The sequence below is a fragment of the Schistocerca serialis genome, chromosome 9 (genome assembly GCF_023864345.2).
Source record: "Schistocerca serialis cubense isolate TAMUIC-IGC-003099 chromosome 9, iqSchSeri2.2, whole genome shotgun sequence".
In the NCBI taxonomy this organism is placed as follows: Eukaryota; Metazoa; Arthropoda; class Insecta; order Orthoptera; family Acrididae; genus Schistocerca; species Schistocerca serialis.
The window spans coordinates 502,652,149-502,673,860 of record NC_064646.1 but is presented as its reverse complement, the minus strand read 5'-3'; the positions used below and the strand labels follow the sequence as shown (position 1 = coordinate 502,673,860).

At 45.4% G+C, this 21,712-nt stretch overlaps 1 protein-coding gene across 3 annotated transcripts in view; it reads left to right on the top strand.

Moving 5' to 3' along the window:
* Positions 1-12,109: 12,109 nt before the first annotated feature.
* LOC126419906 (tau-tubulin kinase homolog Asator) overlaps positions 12,110-21,712 on the top strand; it is a 609,233-nt gene continuing 599,630 nt past the window's right edge. For 2 of the 3 annotated variants that reach the window (XM_050087188.1, XM_050087185.1), the window contains exon 1: positions 12,113-12,364. In XM_050087188.1, the coding sequence (XP_049943145.1) occupies positions 12,357-12,364 (8 nt within the window). In that variant the 5' untranslated portion in view covers positions 12,113-12,356. Of the gene's footprint in view, positions 12,365-21,712 lie in introns of all 3 variants that reach the window. The other variant, XM_050087187.1, reaches the window with a different exon arrangement.

Here is a 21,712-nt window from a genome sequence, read left to right as displayed (position 1 = left end):
ATGTCCTTAGGTTAGTTAGGTTTAACTAGTTCTAAGTTCTAGGGGACTAATGACCTCAGCAGTTGAGTCCCATAGTGCTCAGAGCCATTTGAACCATTTGGAATATATCCTGCAAATAATTGACGATGTAGGATGCAATTGCTACGCTCAGATGAGGAGGATAAGATAGGATGGAAATTCCTGGTGAGTGCAACAAACCAGTCAGCAGGCTGACGAACTACAACAAAAACTTTGAAGTTGCGCTCTTACACTATGCACGTCACCTCATCACAAATTGCAAATCCTATCTATGGCAGAAAGTACCGTATAATGTACAAAATCATTGCGGCAATTGCCAGAGTTGAAGTCCCGACTCACAGCGATCAGGGAAAATCGCGAGTGTACGCAGACAGGAAAAAAAATCAGCCAAGGGGACAGTCAAATGAAAACGAATCAGGTGGAAAAAATGTAAGTAAATTATTTATTATTTATAAAGTAATCGCCATAACTGTTAATTCATTTATCCCAGTGTGAGACAAGGCGGTCAACAGTCCGCAACTCGTGGTCTCGCGGTCGCGATCTCGCTTCCCGAGCTCTTGGTCCCGGGTTGGATTCCCGGCGGGGACAATGATTTTCACCTTCCTCGAAATGACTGTGTTGTCCTCATCATTTCCTCATCATTCATGAAAGTGGCGAGATTGGACTGAGCAACCATCAACTTTCCTTGACCTTTGGACTTGATAATGCGTTTCAGTTTTTTCAAAGTGTCCACGTACCGCTGTCAATGCTTCCCGAGCGGGAAGGCGTGCCGGTCGCCAGCACGAATCCGCGCAGCAGATATCGAAGTCCGGTGTGCCGGGCAGCCTGTGGATGGTTTTTAAGGCGGGTTTCCATCTACCTCGGCGAATGCGGGCTGGTTCCCCTTATTCCGCCTCAGTTACACTGTGTTGGCGAATGATGCGCAAACAGTTTTCACGTACGCATACACCATAATTACTCTACGACGCAGACTGATAAGAGACGTTCCCAGGGAGGGGCGGGGGGGGGGGGGGGCAGTCCACTGGGGGCCGAACCCACAATAACCCAGGGCTCGTTGTGGGGCAGCGGTGGGGTGGGTGGACTGCTGTGGGGTTGTGAACCACTGAGGGCTACGGCGGGACGAAGCCTCTGCGTCGTTTCTAGGTCTCAGTTTAATATACAATACACACACCGCTATCAGTTAACTGTGGTGCCGTGTTCTAGAAGGCAGATGTTCGGCGGACCCTTGCATTCAAAGAAAAAGGTGGCCGTGATTTTGCCGAAGCTGATGAGTCTGTTGTTCCGACTGCGCTGCGGAAGTTTCACTGGGAAGCTGTTGCACATCCTCAGTAGAGTTCCCGTTTCTCCCCGCGCCATTTCCATACTTTTGGCCGTCAATTTGTTCCGAACGGAGGTGTGCACGCCCAGCTACAGTCACGGTTCCGCAGGCAGCCGCCAACATTTTCTCATGAAGGCACTGACCGTCTTGTCTCATAGAGCGATAAATCTGTTAACAGTTATGCCCATTACTTTTGATATAATACATAGTTTACTTACTTTTTTTCTATCTGACTCGTTTACATTTGACTGCGTTGGACAAACGTTGCAAAACGTAGCCACACACTGTGAAGAACATTTACATTGTTAAGTTTGCTTGTTTAATTACCTTTTTGCTTATGTAATTAGATATTTTGATACTTTTTTATAATTTCAAATCGATTAGGTCTATATAAATTTGGAGGACACCAGCAGAAGAGCAGTTCATTTTCTATAAGACTAGAGTGAGCCTTATAAGCGCGTATGCATCAAATATACACTACTGGCCATTAAAATTGCTGCACCACGAAGATGACGTGCTACAGAGCGAAATTTAACCGACAGGAAGAAGATGCTGTGATATGCAAATGATGAACATTCACACAAGGTTGGCACCGGTGGCGACAGCTACAACGTGCTGACATGAGGAAACTTTCCATCCGATTTCTCACACACAAACAGCAGTCGACCGGCGTTCCCTGGGGAAACGTTGTTGTGATGCCTCGTGTAAGGAGGAGAAATGCGTACCATCACGTTTCCAACTTTAATCAGGTCGGATTGTAGCCTATCGCGATTGCGGTTTATCGTATCGCGACATTGCTGCTCGCGTTGGTCGAGATCCAATGACTGTTAGCAGAATATGGAATCGGTGGGTTCAGGAGGGTAATACGGAACGCCGTGCTGGATCCCACCGGCCTCGTATCACTAGCAGTCGAGATGACAGGCATCTTGTCAGCATGGCTCTAACGGATCGTGCAGCCACGTCTCGATCCCTGAGTCAACAGATGGGGACGTTTGCAAGACATAAACGATCTGCACGAACAGTTCTAGGACGTTTGCAGCAGCATGGACTATCAGCTCGTAGACCATGGCTGCGGTTACCCTTGACACTGCATCACAGATAGGCGCCCTTGTGATGGTGTACTCAACGACGAGCTTGGGTGCACGAATGGCAAAAAGTCATTTTTTCGGATGAATCCAGGTTCTGTTTACAGCATCATGATGGTCGCACCCGTGTTCGCGACATCGCGGTGAACGCACATTGGAAGCGTGTATTCGTCATCGCCATAGTGGCGTATCACCCCGCGTGATGGTATGGGGTGCCATCGGTTACACATCTCGGTCACTTCTTGCTCGTATTTGATGGCACTTTGAACAGTGGACGTTACATTTGAGATGTGTTACGACCCGTGGCTCTGCCCTTCATTCGATCCCTGCGAAACCCTACATTTCAGCAGGATAATGCACTACCGCATGTTGCAGGTCCTGTACGGGCCTTTCTGGATACAGAAAATGTTCGACTGCTGCCCTGGACAGCACATTCACCAGATCTCTCACCAACTGAAAACGTCTGGTCAATGGTGGCCGAGCAACTGACAAGTCACAATACGCCAGTCACTACTCTTGATGAACTGTGGTAACGTGTTGAAGCTGCGTGGGCAGCTGTACCTGTACACGCCATCCAAGCTATATTTGACTCAATGCCCAGGTGTATTACAGCCAGAGGTGGTTGTTCTGGGTACTGATTTCTCAGGATATGTGCACCCAAATTACGTGAAAATGTGATCACATGTCAGTTTTAGTATAATATATTTGTCCAATGAATACCAGTTTATCATCTTCTTTTTTTCTTGGTGTAGAAATTTTAACGGCCAGTAGTGTAATTAATGTCCTTCAGTATAACGATTGCAATACAAATAATACAGAGGGTGCTTCTATCCAGGTCGTTGGTCTTGACGCTTTTGTAGAACTGCATCGTGAGCAGTGGGGAGCGGCGGTTATGTTCTCTCGCCAGAGGCCGCTGCTGTCGCGTTGTCGTCCTACAGAAGGTCAGTCAGAGTGCTATTGGCTGACTTCTTCGAGCCGTCTCCGCTCTATCATTTCCGACTGGTGTGCCGGCACTTGACTTTACACCGCAACAAAAAGTGCGCGCGTAGCAGTCGCAACAGTTACGGCTAGAAAATACTGCGGCTGCTGCTACTGGCCGATGCGTGCCTCGGCCGGGGGGCCTGGCGCGGCGGATAGCCTAGCCCCACATAGGCCTGCTTACTGGCCTCAGCCTCAGGGGGCACCCGATAAAGACTGCGAGCTACGAGGTCGAAATACCGTGCAAGTACAAAGGCGATTACCCGCAGAGAACCCGATTTTCCAAGATGTCAGCGCCTAGCTGGAAAAGCCTGCAGACCTAGTAGCCGTGTTGGAACGTTTGTATAGGAATAGCACACCATTCTTCCGTAAGAGCTAGAACCAGAGAAGGCAGTGATCGGCATTGGCGTTTGGAGCGAAGCCGATGTTCTGACTCACCCCAAAGGTGTTCCACTATATTCAAATGCAGAATCTGGGCAGGCCAGGCGACTTCAGGAATGTAACTCCGCAAAACGTGCTTTATGAGGTGATGCAACTGTCATGCTGATACACACTGTCACCATCTCTGAACTATTCCTTTACAGTATGCAGAGCAGAATGGCGTTAAATGTGTTCATATCCTTCCACATTTAGCAGTTCCAGAAATACAGGAAGGAGGCCACAGCTTCACCACATTAAAAACAACCCATACTACAACACCATCTCCTCCGCTCTTCAGTGAAGGCAGGTAACGTACAGCGCTGCAAATCACTCGTTTCCAGCCATTCACTGCTCAGAAGCAACGCTTTTCACACTATCTCAACCGTTGCTTAGCACTGACTACAAAAATGTTTCATATATGAGGAGCTGCTTGAAAGTTGCACCGAATTCTTTTTAGCTCACTATGTAGAGTCGTAACATTTTGCAACTCACGAATGAATCTTGCTCCTGAGCTGATGCTATTCTTTACCAGTAAGCTTCCCAATGCTCGACAGTCCCTGTCCTTTGGTGCAGTAAGGCGGCTTGGACCTGTTTCAGCTTCCTCTTCACAGTCACATTACCAATAGTCGAGCAATTTTAGAGAGTTGAAATATCCCTGATGGATTTGTTACTCAGGTGGCATCCAACGACTTGCCAACGTTCCAAGCCACTCAGCTCTGTTGACGGGCCCACATCCTGCATCTGATTTTACATTGACGGATCCGCCACCCGTGACATCTGGTTATGAACTCTACATTACATAGGGGTGTTCGAAAACTTTTGGCCTGAGAGGGTGTGTAGGAGGAGCATGCATACCCAGTAGAAATAATATGTGCATAGAGTATGACGTAAGCGTCGAAAGCGGATTAATCCATAAGCAATAGCCTCTGACGCCAAACTGGAATTTAGTGGAAGAGTTCAGCTTTAAATCATTCAGGTGTGCACTCTACCTTCCGGGCTAGTTTTGCGTACTCTCCCTCAGCCTGTAACCCTTAGCAAGCTGAAACAACGGCAGATGTAGTAAAAATTCAAAACAAATCTCTCCGAATCGTCACGAAATTTTCGATAAATTACAGTGGCCAACGCTGCAACGATTGGACCTCCGTATCAGGATAATACCTATTCTTACAATTCCGAGAGCACACATTCTAAGCCCTAACAAGAAATATATTTTTCCTTCCAGATTCGCTTCTATTGGGAACCGTCATGGTACAGTCTGAGATCATACTGAACAACACTCGTTTTTCCCACGCACCATGCAAGAATGGAACAGACGAGGAGAGGGTGAGGGTTCGTGACACGACAGACAGCGAAGCGAGCTGCCGGGTGAATTGTTCTGGTCTGAACGCTCTGCCGGTGGCCTGCGTGCCGCTCTGACGTTCAACGGGAGCCTGGGGTGGTGACTGCGGCGGGGGCGGGGGCGGGGGTGGGGGCCTGCCGCCGGAGCGTGGCTGCCGAGACAAACCACACGTACTTCTGTCAGATTTCCCAAAACCCGCATTGGTAATAACAATGAAAGCAACTTTCACACAATTCGAAGTATATTTTAGTGAGCTGTAACAGGTACACTACTGGCCATTAAAATTGCTACACCAGGAAGAAATGCAGATGATAAACGGGTATTCATTGGACAAATACATTATACTAGAACTGACATGTGATTACATTTTCACGCAATTTGGGTGCACAGATCCTGAGAAATCAGCAGCAAGAACAACCACCTCTTGCCGTAATAACGGCCTTGACACGCCTGGGCATTGAGTCAAACAGAGCTTGGATGGCGTGTACAGGTACAGCTGCCCACGCAGCTTCAACACCATACTACAGTTCATCAAGAGTAGTGCCTGGCGTATTGTGACGAGCCAGTTGCTCGGCCACCATTGACCAGACGTTTTCAATTGGTCAGAGATCTGGAGAATGTGCTGTCCAGGGCAGCAGTCGAACATTTTCTGTATGCAGAAAGGCCCGTACAGGATCTGCAACATGCGGTAGTGCATTATCCTGCTGAAATGTAGGGTTTCGCAGGGATCGAATGAAGAGTAGAGCCACTGGTCGTAACGCATCTCAAATGTAACGTCCATTGTTCAAAGTGGTGATCGAGACGTGTAACCGATAGCACCCCGTACCATCACGCCGGGTGGTACGCCAGTATGGCGATGACGAATACACGCTTCCAATGTGCGCTCACCTTGATGTCGCCAAACACGGATGCGACCATCATGATGCCGTAAACAGAACCTGGATTCATCCGAAAAAATGACATTTTGCCATTCGTGCACCCAGGTTCGTCGTTGAGTACACCATCGCAGGCGCTCGTGTCTGTGATGCAGTGTCAAGGGTAACCGCAGTCGTGGTCTCTGAGCTGATAGTCCATGCTGCTGCAAACGTCGTCGAACTGTCCGTGCAGATGCTTCTTGTCTTGCAAACGTCCCCATCTGTTGACTCAGGAATCCAGACGTGGCTGCACGATCCGTTACAGCCATGCGGATAAGATGCCTGTCATCTCGACTGCTAGTGATACGAGGCCGTTGGAATCCAGCACGGCGTTCCGTATTACCCTCCTGAACCCACCGATTCCATATTCTGCTAACAGTCATTGGGTCTCGACCAGCGCGAGCAGCAATGGCGCGATACGATAAACCGCAATCGCGATAGGCTACAATCCGACCTGATTAAAGTTGGAAACGTGATGGTACGCATTTCTCCTCCTTACACGAGGCATCACAACAACGTTTCCCCAGGGAACGCCGGTCGACTGCTGTTTGTATGTGAGAAATCGGATGGAAAGTTTCCTCATGTCAGCACGTTGTAGGTGTCGCCACCGTCGCCAAACTTGTCTGAATGCTCATCATTTTCATATCACAGCATCTTCTTCCTGTCTGTTAAAGGGGAAAGGACGAGACAGACCATGTGAGAATGGACTAAAGAAGTATGCATCATATGTGACATACAAGTGCACAGGTAAAGCCATGAAAAAAGGCTACCATATACACATAACAGAATGTATGTAAAGATGTCCAGCATCTCATCCTAAACCACAAGAGCGATTTCAACCAAATATGGCATACATATTGGTTGCTACATGAGAATGAGCATGGTGAGGGTTAGAACCTTGTAGCTCTCATATGAGCCAAGATATGGGCAGAAATTATTTTTTCAATCTCTGACCTATAGGCTGCCCTTAGGACATGCATGGTTTGCAGGTAGTAACAGCATGTCCTGTAGGGACTTCATGTATGAATGGGTAGAGAGAGGGGTATGGAGGGTAGGGTGGGCTGAAAAGGGGGTGCAGAGATGGATGGAGAAGAGGGTTGGGGAAGACAGCGATGGGGATAGAGGGAGAGCTGTACGGAAGTAGGGGGAGGAGAACATTTACAGACTGACAGGAAGGAAGAGATATTCAGAGAGACGTGTAGAGGAAGAGTGGACAGAGGAGATGGCGAGGAGATGAACTGAGAGTGAGATAGAGTAACAGATGGGCAGGCAGAGGGGGAGGAGAGGTGGCCTGAGAGAGAGATGTGTGCAATATTTGTCTAATGTGTACACAGGTGAAGCCGTGGGGCAAAGCTTAGTTAGTATACATGTGTGTATATACTTGAATGTAACTATATACAGGTACGTAAATGAATGTGTGTATATTATCTGTGTGCACATTCTACATCTCCTGCTGAACCACTGGATCGTTTTCAATCAAATTTGGTATACATATGAATTGCTGTCAATCAGCACTTTGTGGATTAGAATTTGCTAGCTCCGATACAACTGGAGATATGTGTAAAAAGGTTTTTGGAAACTCTGTTGAAATTTCGTTGAATGGTTTTGAATGGTCCCTAGGGGTCCCATCCTATATACCAAAGCAAAACTTGTAGCCACACTACATTCCAAAGGAATGAGATCACGTTCAGTGGGGTTGTAACACTGTAATCTTCTTAGAAAAGCGTCGATTCCCCTGGATGGTGTTAGCAGTAGCACAATATTTTGTCGTGAACGTCGTCCTGTTGGACATCGCACTGCAAACTGTCGTTTTCTAGCGCGAAACGTGTGAAAATGAACGCCTCTAGGGAAGAGGCGGTTTCATTGATGCCTTTTATGCCACTGCCTGAGGCCTTTTCAGTCGACTCCGACCACTGGTACTTTTGAAATGTTTTCCTCTGACACACATAAGAAAACCGCCCGGTTTCAGTCACGCACGTTGATGTTCTGACCTCCACCACAGAGGCGTCAAACGGTGGTAGGGGACAGTTGTGAAATGTGGATAAGAGGGAATGTGAGGATCTTCCCATAGTGCGCCACGTCCACAGTGGCGTTATTTATTTATTTAACCTGATCAGATTAGGGCCATCAGGCCCTCTCTTACATCGGACCAGTGTTCCACACATGCAGCATTTCACACATCAGAGTTACATCATGACAATAGTTTAAATAAGAAAATTAGATTACTGTAGTGACAATATGAATAAAGAGTAGTGACTAAGACCTAATAAAGTAAATGCTGGCAGTATTGTTACAACAGGTGCTATACATATGAATTATGATAAAATCAATAATAATAACAGTAGAAAAAACTCAAATAATAATGATAGACATGAGAAAAATTGGCAATAGTGATGAAGATTTGTGCAGATGTACATTAATATCTTGGTGTGTAAAGTAGATGTTTACTAGTATAGCGAGTTTTGGGGAAGGGAGATTTCAAGACGGGGAAAGAGGGAAGCAATGAGGTGAAGTGCATTCATGTACAGAGGAAGGCGTTACTGTTGCTTAAGCAGATACGTCATTGACTGTTTTTTTTTAAAGCCGGACATGTTTTTAAGTTCTCAAACATAACGAGGAAGGTTATTGGTTCAAATGGCTCTGAACGCTATGGGACTTAGCTTCTGAGATCATCAGTCCCCTAGAACTTAGAACTACTTAAACATAACTAAGGACATCACACACATCCATGCCCGAGGCAGGATTCGAACCTGCGCCGTAGCGGTTGCGCGGTTCCAGACTGTAGCGCCTAGAACCGCTCGGCCACTCTGGCCGGCGAGAAAGGTTATCCCAGAGTCGGGTTCCCGCTACTGTAAAGGACTCTGAGAAGGTGGCTGAGCGATGCAGTGGAACAGAGAGGATTTTATTATGATGGGAAAGTGTGTTTCTGTCATGTTGTTCCGACATAAGCGTTAGGGACGAGGAGAGATATGAGGGACAGTGTACATTTATAAGGCAGTAGATGAGACGGAGTGTATGGAAATCTCTGCTTTTGTCTGCACGCAGCCAGGACAGTTTTGCATATGCTGGTGAAATGTGATCAAAAAGTCGAATGTCACAGATATATCGGACGCAGGCATTCGTGACCAGTTGCAGACGTCGCGAAATTTCCTGCGAGAGGCCTTGTAGGATAATATCGCTGTAGTTAATGATTGAGAGCATAAGCGTTTGTACTAATTTCCTTTTCAGATCGAAAGGGAAGAGTTTTTTATATTTTTGTGGGACATGAAGGGATGCTGATGCTTTTTTGCACACTGCAGTTACGTGCTCGTTAGTCAGAATTGTGATTGTTGTGTACATACTTCCGCGTAGTCAGCGCTTACGCAACTTTCCCACTAGAGCGCGCCCCGCTAAGCGCAACAGCGCAGGCGCAGCGCTCGTCCGTCTCCGCACTACGAGATGTGGCTGTCTTAGAGGCGGACCAAATTCTGCTTCCGCCGATCCGCGTTTTAACATGTAACGCAGCCAATGAGATTGCTGCTAACGTAGAACCTTTTCTCCTCGCGGATCACACTCGCGCAGTGATACATCAACGCGCGAGATATTATAACGAGTGTACAGACCTCCGATTACTCAGTCTGCATTTGTCTGCTGCAGAGTGTACCAGTCTACATTAGTCTGGTACCAGTCTATAGTCAAGTTTCAGTCTGCGCCTAATACGATTATCATATTCCCGTACATAGCCATGACCAAAGACCAAAGGAACTTCAGATTGTCAATTGTAAACAGCATCCAGAATCAAGTTACGTGATGTCTATGCTTTTTATTATTTTAATAAATGTGTGTGAAAATTAATCAAGTTCTGTTTAAAGTTGGTCGCCGTCAATCTGCTACTCTAATCGTGCAAGTGGCTTTTCTATCGTCTGACCTAACGGCAGAAGATAAACACGCCACGATAAGACCACGAGACATATTGCTGACACTCGCCTACTTCGTTAGAGCGACAAGTCAAATAATCTGATGGCGTGTGTACCGAAGGTCTTACAGTACGCACACCACAGTCTGCAAGAAGCCAGTACAATTTTGCATATGCTGGTGAAATGTGATGAAAAAGTCGAACGTCACAGATATATCGGACGCAGGCATTCGTGACCAGTTCCAGAGGTCGCGAATGGGTAGTAAGAGCAGTAGTGGCTTACTAGCTGCGATAGTTCATGCAAGGTTGGATTTGTTAGTATGGGTGTCATGCATCATTACCGTGGCAAGCGATGGCGATGTATCCCAGTTGCTGCAGCCGCTACATTCCTGGAACAATCAAGATCGTTATACAGTAGTGGGAGATCGGCCATAAATCATCTCACTGTGTGTGTGTGGGGGGGGGGGGGTGGAGCTTGTCTGCATGCAGTGTACGGTACGGCTTCCCTGCGTGGTGCCAGTTATTCGGCAGTGTATTCCAGCTGGATATCCAGTAATGGCGTCTGATTAACAGGGGCTCACCTGTACCGTTATGTTTGCGTATGCTTGGCCATAGATGTTAGGTCCTTACAAGTATGTCTTTTGGTCTTTTATGTTTCCATCTATGGGTGTGGTCGTAGTTCCCGAGATTCAGAGTAAACGGGTTCTGTGAATGTCTGGAGTTTCTGTATAGTCTCGTGATGAGTTTGTGGATTACCTCCGTGAGAGTCTCAAGTCGGTATACCCGGCGAAGGTCCTCGATGTGTGCGTATCGTGGAGTATTGCTTATGATTTTGAGTACTTTGTTTTGTATGAGCTGCAGACGGCGCAGGCGAGTAGGCACAACGTATCCCCAGACAGGAGCTGCGTACGTCATCAGGGGTCGGATAAGTGTCATGTACTTGGACCTCAACACCCTTCTGTTCAGTGTGCTATGCCTGTTGAACATAGGGTAGAGCTGTTTGAGCCTTGCGCTAGCTCGGTTGGTCACGTGTTGTATGTGGTCCCCCCAGAGTAATTCCCGGTTCAGCCAGACACCGAGGTATTTGACTTTCTCACGGGTCTCATGGTCCTGCATGTAGAGTTATTGGTCTGCAGTATCGCTGTTTGCGCAGTTGCTTCGGTCTTCTAGTGAACAGAACGGCTTGGCACTTGTCGACGTTTACTCTAACACGCCATTTCTCCAACCAAGGCTCAGCCACTCTGAGTGCAGTCTGTAGGCGTGACGTAATGTTTGACGGTTTCCAATCTTGCGCGTAGATTGCCATCGTCGTGCTGTGTGTGGTTGGGAGATCGTTTATGTAGAGGTTAAACAGCAGGGGCCCTAGGATGCTTCCCTGGGGTACTCCCGCGTGTATACCGTGTCGTGTTGATTTTTTTTCCTGCACGTCAGTGTTGAAACTCCTGTCTGTGAAGTATGAGTGTGTCAGACGCACCAGTCCGTCGGGGAATCCCGCGTCGCTTAGTTTGCGAATTAGGCCGTTGTGCCATAGACGGTCGAAAGCCTTTTCGATGTCCAGGAACACCGCCCCTGTAGCTGTGTTTATGTTGAAGCCATATGTTATATGTTCAACGACCCGTAAGAGTTGTTGTGTTGTGGAGTGGTGATTCCTGAAGCCGAATTGCTCCGGTCTCGGGATGTCATTTGTTATGCAGTGCCTAGTGATGCGTTTGAGAATCACCTTCTCAACAATCTTATTGAGCCAGCTCAGAAGGCTGATGGGTCGGTAATTTTGTGGGAGGCTGTGGTCTTTCCCCGGCTTCCTGAACATCAGGACCTCGGCCGTCTTTCAAAAGGCGGGGAAGTGTTGGTGTTTTAGTATGGCATTCGTTATGTGTGTTAGGTACTCAGTTGTTTTATCCGTGAACTCCTGGAGGCGTTGTGCAGTGTAGCGCCGCAGGTAAGACCGCGGTGGCCGCGCAGTGGCTGGACGGGGAGCGCGTTGGCCGGCGCGCCAGCTCGCGTGCTCCCCCCGCGCCCCTCCCCACCACCACCTCCCTCCATCCCTGCGCCTCCGGCCGGCGGCGGCGGCAGCGCAGCGCCAGTCGCTCGGCGACCTCCCCACGTTCCGGCTGCGCCTCCACTGTGCACGCCCACAGCTCGCTGTCACGTACTCCGCCGACCGCTCAACTCTGACCGCTGCCTCTGTGGTCCACCTAGGCCCGCGCCTTCCGTGCCGAAGCCCGTCCCGTGATAAGGCAGCTAGCTGTCCGCGAGTGCTTCAGCGCAGCGGCGGAGCAGGTGTGCCTTCTGGTGGTGACGTCACAGCGCCGCCGACACGACGCGAATCAGCGCGCTGCAGCCGCCGGCGTCTCCGGACGCCTCGTCTGGCGGAGACCGCTGCCCCGAGATGAAGTGGTGAGTAGGCCGGTCACTCGCATCGAGCGTGGCTGCTGCGAGTGCGCGATTATCTTCTTTACAACACAGCCCGCACATTCAGTGTTTTTGTCTGTAACGTGCAAAATAATGAGTTAATGGAACATTTACTTTCCTAAATAGGTAAGAAAAATTACTGTTTCTGCATGTTCTAACAACCCTACCACAACAAAGGTCAAACTTTTACAATGATTGTGATGTTGCTCACGCTGATAAATAATGCATTTTCGGGCAACAACAAAGTTATTATGTGGCAGGTGTCATTAGAGCACAATAAAGTCATTTCATGTAATAGTGAATAAACTAGGCACTCATCTTTTCGTGTTTCCCACGCTGGTCTCGTTGTAAAATCGTGGCTCAATCGTCGAAAATTTAGGTGGTGGTGATTCCAAGCTCGGATGCAATAAGGCCTAGGTTTTATTCTGCTATATTCAAAAGTTTTGTAGATGCGCTTCACAAACCATTCTTGAACATTAAACGTTTCAAAGTTAGCACAATGGTGATGTGAAAAACCATTCTTGAAGTTTAAACCTTTCAAAGTTAGCACAACGGTGACGTAAAAAAATAATCAGCACCCCGAATTTAAGTTAAACTTCCTTTTAATTGCTTTTATTGCAATATCACGTAACACACAAAACATCACTTCACAATACAAAACATACTTGAAAACATCTTCCTCACTGGTAAGTTCACATTTCATAAGCTGACTACAATATACGTCTTTCCAGCATGACGTCCGAGACTTGACTTTTTCAAGGTTCGACTCTCTAACAACTAATAATCGCTTACTCGCCCAAAAATCAGAATTACAAGTACGACAAAGATCATAGTGGCAAAAGAAAGAATACACGTAAGAATAATATCATTGCAATATAAACATATCGATGTATCACAAATGAAATCAAATCTCAATGTTATCTCAGAAATATGTTAATTACTTCTACAAAAACACAGTAGAATATTACTGGTATCGAGAGGTTCAGGTGAGGTGCCGCAATGGTTGCGTAATTCGAGTACCATTACAATGTGTATGAACTTACCTTTTTAACCATTTTCAAAAAATTTATAATTTTTGAAATAGAACAATATATATTTTTTTTCTGTCATGTACCTGATGTATTTAAATCAACCGGGTACAGATAAATTTAAATTGAATTTCCGTCAGTTTTAGTTCCGAGTCAGAAACGTTCAAAGATTTAGGTGTGGACGCTACGTGCTCTACGTAATCGGCTGTGATTGGATGTATTTTCTCGAATCGTGATGTTCATTTATGTGAGGTGTTCAGAGGCCTCATAAAAGATCTGTGGGTGAGATGTAAGAGTCGCTGGTGTCACAGGGCGAAAACGTTTCTCAGTGCGCTGTCTGAAGTCATGTTCTGTTAGTCTCCAGGGTGCATCCTCACAGAGGGCAGGTCGGAATGCACAGAGAAAACACCTCCAGTCCACCACGGATAGTGACGAAATACAAAAAAAGGAGCCAGATGACTTTCAAACAGCGCATCGACGAGCGCAGCCACTTCCTCGCACCAGCAACTTCACAGCTCGTGTCTCGGTCGTTTAGCCGGCCGGTGTGGCCGTGCGGTTCTAGGCGCTTCAGTCGCAGGTTCGAATCCTGCCTCGGGCATGGATGTGTGAGATGTCCTTAACTTAGTTAGGTTTAAGTAGTTCTAAGTTCTAGGGGACTGATGACCTCAGATGTTAAGCCCCACAGTGCTCAGAGCCATTTCGGTCGTCTACGAAGCACACTGCATTATGCGTTCAGGAAAATTGACACTCATTTGAGCATCTCTCTTAGACGACTATTCCGCGATATTACCACACTCAGTTAGGTAGAACATTTTTCATCCGTCCCCAAAATTTTGAATCCCTTACTATAATCGATGTAAATTAGATTTAAACTGGTCTGTACACAGTTAGTTTAACTACATCAGCTACATGGCAGTATGTGCATTAATCTGCAGAAAGAACAATTTTTCTTCCGTTTACGTATCTGAATAAATATTCCTTTCACTCATTGTTTTGTAAGTTACAGAGAAAAACACATGCTGTATACGCTATATGTAGTCTTTCAAATGAGATCAGCGTCCGCGGCACGAGTTACGGATAGATCGTCATCCTTTGCTGCTCCATCTTTTGCGTAAGGATCTTCCTCTATTCATCCCGACACAAGTGCGTTTCTTCAGCCACTTGCTTCTCCGCTCCGTTCATTCCCTTTCCGCTGTCACTGTCGTCGAAATCTTGAAAATTAAAGGAATATTAAAGAACGTAATCGTCTCCATCAGTCTCCTACGTCAAATGAGTCCTTTGTTAAGCATTTCCAATTGATTTACAGCTCGTGTGGATAAATCATCCTCGTAGGCTGTAACAGAAATCACCTGCCATGCACAGTCATCAATGAAAACGACATCGGAACAACACCTTTTTCTTAGAATTTTATGTATATATGCTGACCAGCTATTAAGCGAGTCACACTGTTAATCAATATATTTACCACTGCATACCTCCTTTCTTCTGTCAATAGTGATTTCTCAATGTATCAGTACTGAATTGCATATTATCACTCCAAATACGACAAACATCTCAAATTTCTTTATTCTTATGCTGAGAGCATATTTCACTTTACGAAGATTTATGAGGTTCTTCCTTGAGAATTAAACTAAACGGGAAAGAGATGAACGCTGGACACAAATAACCAACTACAAATGAACGCAGACCGTTTCTTCTTCTTCATCATCTGGCATCCGTTACTGGCGTGCACCTGTGGAGTCAACCACGCACTGCCTGCCGCTGCTGCGGCTGGCGCACTTTACGTCTTGTAATTTAGAGATCGGTATCTGCCTCTTGAAAGTACACTGCGATGTGAGAATAGAATTTTGGCTGGCGGGCAAGGTCCAGGACATTTGTGGGTGGGGCAATTCCTCGTTTGACGGTTGCCTCATGAAGTTTGGCCTGCGACCGGGAAATAAGTATCCATAAATTAAGCACACACGACTGATTGCAGTTCAGGTACATGTTGGCATGGCGGAAATCACGTCTTTCATTAAATTTATAGAGAATGTGGTGCCCATTCAGAAGAAAATAAAATAATGGATAATTAACAGTTGCTCTATATTTATTTGGACACGTTTCACAGCGTACAAACCGAACAAGATTTTGAAACGTGCGTCTATAAGAATCCATTGTCATGTAAAAGAAGCGACATAAAACGTCGAAGCGAATCACTCTAGATAAAACCATCGTGATCACGTGATATTGGAGAACAAGTTACCTTTTACAGTGGTCCGAGATGCAACCATATTTTAGATAGAATGGTCTGTTCGTGTAGCAAGAGTCCGGCAACTTTCGGAATACGATTTTAGTGATGATCAGTGTACACGGTTCGAGTCCACGCTTTCACTGTTTGCTCCCAGATGAGACTGATTTGGTTTGTGTAGGAACTGTTACCACATAGTCATCACACCTCCTCTATCCTTCATCGGTTATCCAATTAACTTGCAAGATTTCGTAACGAAACCTTCGCATTCTTTATCAGTGTGTAAGATTAGGCTTCCAATCAGAATGAAAGCTATTCCCTGTAGTATGAAGCACAGAAACAAATTATAATCCTTTCTGCAAAGTCAAACTTCTTTCTTCTATGAACGTGCAACAGTAAAATTCTGTTACGTTCAAGTGAGATTAACATTAGCAGGTTTCTTATCAATTCTGAAATAACTTGGTGAAGTACAGAACTGGAAAGTTTTCAGTCATCAAAAATGTGTGGGTGAATTAAAGTTACAGCTCTAAGTTGAACACTCAATCAGTAACAGTTACTTAAAAGGTATTCTCTTCTTTCATCTGTACATAGCTTTCGAGAGTACTGCCTTGCTAGTAATCAGATACAGGCGTGGCAGGAAAGCTCTTGGATGTGCCTTTTGCCATATGTTTTCGTTGCTTTGTGTCGCAAAGCCCGGTCATCCGAAATGCGACGTACGCAAGGAAACTGAAATGTTCCTTGCTGCGCATTATAAAGCCAAAGTCGTACTTCCTATAAGTGTAGTCAAGACCTGCTGACTTGTAAGATCGCTCCACGCATAAAAAGAGAATTTGTTTCAAGTGGCAGTGTGAATTTAAAATCATGTTCAGATGTCTACGTTGATCTGGTATTTATGGATGGGACTGGAAATTTACCTCTACTCCTCTTACCTCATACATATTTAACCCATCATAAAATAAACAAATCACCACTTATTTTATAAAATGGAGTATCTACGTGCGACGCTAGAACAGATGACAGTTATTAGAGGTTTAAGTGTATCACAGGCACTACGACGAATTCCCTCCCCGACTGTCATGAGATGATTGTAATTCTGCAAACGCAAGCGATGAAGACAACTGGATGCTTGCAATATTATTGAGGGCATTTTTCTTTGCGATATTAATAGCTGTTGCTAAAGTACATCATGTTATTCTCGTTGGTTGTCGTCACTGCCCATATTTTCTGTCACTAGGCGTCACAGGATGAGGTTTACTCAAGCAGTTATTCCTCTGGATATCCTCTTCAAAAACGTAAAAAAAGACTTTTTGGAACTCCCAGCATTCTTCAGTGTGAGTAACACGTTTCGGAGAGCGGACTGTGTGTGAAGATTTCATGCATTGATAGCTGCGCCAGTCGTCTTCTTTGAGCTATGTTATATTTAAAGTCATTTAAGGACTGGAATTCTGCAACAATATTTTAAAGATTACGTAACGAGGGCGAACAAAAGCGTCTTGGATTTGGTTGCGTATTTAGAGGTCCCTACACGGTGTGACATGCAGTGTAACCAGCAGAACCGTTCAAAATACCGGTTCTGTACATTAGCTAACCGTCATCTTCCTTCCAGAGGTTTCCCATTATTGATTTTTTTCTATCTCTCCTTCGCGTTTATGTCGTGGCCTGTTAGGATCCTAGCACCGAACTACAGAATCAGTTGTATGTCTGTTGTCATGTCTGTTTAGTAAGGACTCGAAACAATGGCACAGTACCACATAATAGATCGCATTTGCACCATGGTCCGGTTTCCTTTACAGATGCACCGCTCTTTTACCAGAACACTACCAACAAATCAATGGTCTCCCATTTGTCGTCCCTATAATTGATTTTAGGCGTGCGTCGTAACGATGTGACAGCCCGCAGAAGTTTACGGTCGCTGTTGTATCAAAGCCTTTTGTTTTTTTATCCTTTTTTGACGGCACCATGTTACATTTACCCACTCATGAAGAGAGTTGCTGTGTAGTAAACCTAGTGGAAATCCTTTGTCGTTATGATATTCGTTACGTTTGTGCGGTGACAGCGCTTTCCAGTAGACAAAACCACAGACACCTAAATCTCTGTAGTGCTGCTGGCGTAATGGTAACGTATACGGGTTACAGCGCGCGCACTTGTGTTTGTGTGTGTACGCCTTACCCCGCGCACGCTTGTGTGTGTGCATGTGTGTATGTGTGTGTGAGTGTGTACTGTGGGAAAGGGGGGGGGGCTAGAAAGATTGGGCGGATGGAATACATTTTATCCACGGAAACTGCCACTGTAGACGTTGAAAGCATTAGAACGTCTCTTTGTCTATTTGCCACAGTGTGAAAAGTCTTCGGTAACACGATTTGCGTTGTAACAATGGATAAAATAGGGCAGCGCTTTATTACTTTCGTGTAAAGACAACGTCAGGAAGAAACTATATCAACGACAATGGTTCAGATGAACTGCAGCTAACGCATATCATTGATATTTGAGCATTTGTGTAGACGCAGGTCATCGTGTTCGTTACGTTTCTTCGTGTGTTCCCTCTCTCCGACATTTCGTTTATGCAATTACCAGTCTTATTCATATGTTTAGCAGACTTATAGTTAGATTGCCTAGGAGTGTTTCTAACTCAATTTATGTTACCCGACGTAGAAAGATCGTCTCTTTCTAGGAAAGCTAACTGCGAATACCCAAAGTTCCATTATCAAACGAGACACGAAGTTACATTGTCGTAGGTGACAAGAATTATCCAAATCAGTGCAACAACATGAAGGTATAGAGTCCCTACACTTCGAAACTGAGTACGTAAGACGCTCTATAAAAATGTTTGTTCAGTGGCTTTTCATGGCATTTTCACAGTAAAATTGGAAACGTTGTGTGTTATGGATGAAGTTATCCATAGACAAAATTCAGCAGTGGCCTGCAGTTTCCTCAGTATTTGCAAGCTGGTAGCATTAAGAAATGTATTTTATCCATAATCGAACTCCATGACTGTCGCTTTACAGGGTGCAGAATAATAACCGCTACCAATGAGAAGGTGATTTTATTTAACACACCTTCGGTTTCGGGCCTGTGCACATTTTCAGGTGGTTTACATTCATGTACATTTTTCCATACTGAGTGTTAGAGAACATTGTTTAAGTCAAAAACATCATCATCATCACCACCACATTATTTGTCTTTGGTTTAAACAGTGATGTGGAAACATGTACGTGAGTGTAAACCACTTGAAGATGGGCACAGGCCCGAAACCGGTCGTGCGTGAAACAAAATCACCTTCTGTCGCAACTAGCAGCGGTTATTATTCTACACAAAAACAGTCCGTGGCCCGTGATTTGGTGGCTAGCGTTGCTGCCTCTGGATCACGGGGTCCTGGGTTCGATTCGCGGCCGGGTAGGGGATTTTCTCTGCACGGGGTCTGGGTGTTCGTGTTGTCCTTATCATTTCATCATCATCATCATTCGTGTGAGTGGCTAGAATGGAATGAGTAAAAAATTGGACTGTGTAAAAATTGGGACTTTGTACGGGCGCTGATGACAGTGCAGTTGAGCGCCCTAGAAACCAAACAACAAAAGGAAATAACGTACATAAAACTAGAAATGTAGTGTTAATGTGAGGGTAAACAGTCTATCGAGCACATCAAAGATCTCTCCTCGGTGCAACGTAGCGATGTTCGCATACAGGCAGCTGTCGGACCGCAGGCCTTACAGAAGCGCCGAAGTTTCCTAGCAGTGCGCGATGACAGGATCAACGCAGAGGCGCTGAGCTGCGAAACTACGAATACACAGAGCTCATAACCTGACCTCCCGTAGCAGGAGAGCAGCGGGACCTTTAAAACCCCCAGTTCTGCTCACCCTCTGAACCTAACTTCACCAGATGTTTTCGTGTTTATGTTCTTTATCGAAACATAAGCTCTTTTCCTCTTTAGTCTTTTTGCTTCGTGGGCTTACTACTGTCCGCGTCATTCTTCAGGCCAGTAAAGCAGGGTTCTCTAGGCTTTTTCCTATTCTCTTTACTCGCATACGCGTACTGTCTGCACCTATTCTTCCAAATCGCGATTTTTACTATCCTATTTAGTCGGTCCGTCTACTCCTACCTTCCATGACATGAAATGCAACTTAGCAAATATTTTTAACGGTGTTCACCAGCCTGCCCCATCTTGGCAAATTCTGCCTAAGCACTCTTATTCGCACTTCAATAAACTCCTGTCCCATTTCAAGTGTCTAGCAAACCTCTTTTCTGCGTTATTTTTCTTCACAGTCTGTTTTCACGTAACAGCTATGAGACAATAATTTCAACACACAAAGTACTCCATCGTGACGTGGTGATACAGCAACTTGTAGCGACTAATATTAAAAACAGTCGTAGGCTGTACACAACTCACGTAAAAATTTTAAAAGTGACTGCCTAGAGGCACGCGTCAATTATAAGTACGATACCAAATGGAATAAACCGATAAAAATACCATAAAAACTTTTATCCTACTGCACTGGCGTCTATGAGCTTCTGTGTTTACGCCTCCAAACATAGTTTGCGATCTTACACATTCTGAACTACATCCACTTTCATTTTATTCTGATGCCGTTTGCATTTGTTTGTTATTACGTACCTTATTATTTTACGGCTCACTGCGCCGCCTAATGGTTGTCATTCCTACTAGTCCAGGACAATGCCACGTGCCCTCTTCATACACGTGTCTACTTTGTGTGCCCCCGGCGCCGTTTTCGTCTGGGGCCATATTGACAGCTTGTGCCTGTGGTCTTGTTCTGTGCTGCTGTGATTGTCATCATCAACGCTCGTGAGATAACTCCGCTATGTTGTTTCCTACTTCTGTTCTCTACCGGTCCCTGCTCCCGGTGTCTTACGTGAAGCTGTTTTTAAGATCTAGTTTTCAGTTTGTTCCATTTGATATCGTATCTCTATTCCACGCGAGCCTCTTGGGAATCACTTTAAAGTTTTACGTGAGATATCATACACGAGTGTATGTTGCTATGTCGCTTCAATCTATTTTCTCATCATCAGTTTGCTGTTACAGTGGTCCAAGATAGGAACACGTCGAGTTAGCTGTAACGTTGCCCTCGCTTTATTTCTCAGATAACGCGTTGATGCCTTACCCGGGCCAAACGCATAGTTCCTGAGTTAATAAAGAACACTGTGCAACCTACGGCTGTCTTTAATATTAAGCGTTTCAACGACTCGTACCATTCCTGTGTCTTTGCATCTGATCAGAAATCATCTGGACTCCCAGAAATCCGACGCTTACGCAGGGAGGTTACAGTTATACGTGCTAAAATTTGAGTGACATTACATTGGTAAGTTAATATATGTAGGCTTCATTTCTTTTCTTTTTCGGAAGCAGTTTTTGGTAGTAACAAAATGAGATTTATTTAGTGCATATAGTACGCTTCTAATGCAGAAAGTGTGGGTTCTGCATTATAAATGAGCGATACGGAAGGGCGACAGAGACAGGTCGCGCTATGTTCACGTCGAAGCAAATAAAGAGGTGTTGCCTTTCCAACAAGAGAAACTGAGCCAACCTCAAAACGCAGTTCTGCAGTAGCCCTAGAACCCTAAACCGGGGAAAATGTTACATTGCTACTAAACTATCGTATAGGATCAAAGGAAGTCATAATTTATACGCTGTGTATTAGTTAGTAACATTATAAGAGATCCATTGGTATGTTACAGATAAAATTAAGTACAAAATGTCCTGTTTTATACCCAATCTCAATTCTAAATTTTATGAGGGTTTAGTAATCTAGGTTTGACGAGATCAATATTGCATGCCACATGTCTGCATTTGTACGTATTTGTTTCATTAAATTCGAGGATATTTTGCAAAAACGCGGTCGTTCAAGTAGCTACAGGCCGTTACTTTAAGAGGAAAGAATAGAATTACACGAAAATGCCTTTACTAATTCGTATCTGTACTTTTCTGATGGAATGATGGAAAGGACTCATTGTGTTCGGTCGTGCCCACTACCGTACCGACAGTGGGGTTTCCCGGTTTGTTGCCGTTACCAGCGCGTATTCTGCATCTTGTCTACGGTGAAGGCTGTGCTACTCGCAGTCCTGTAA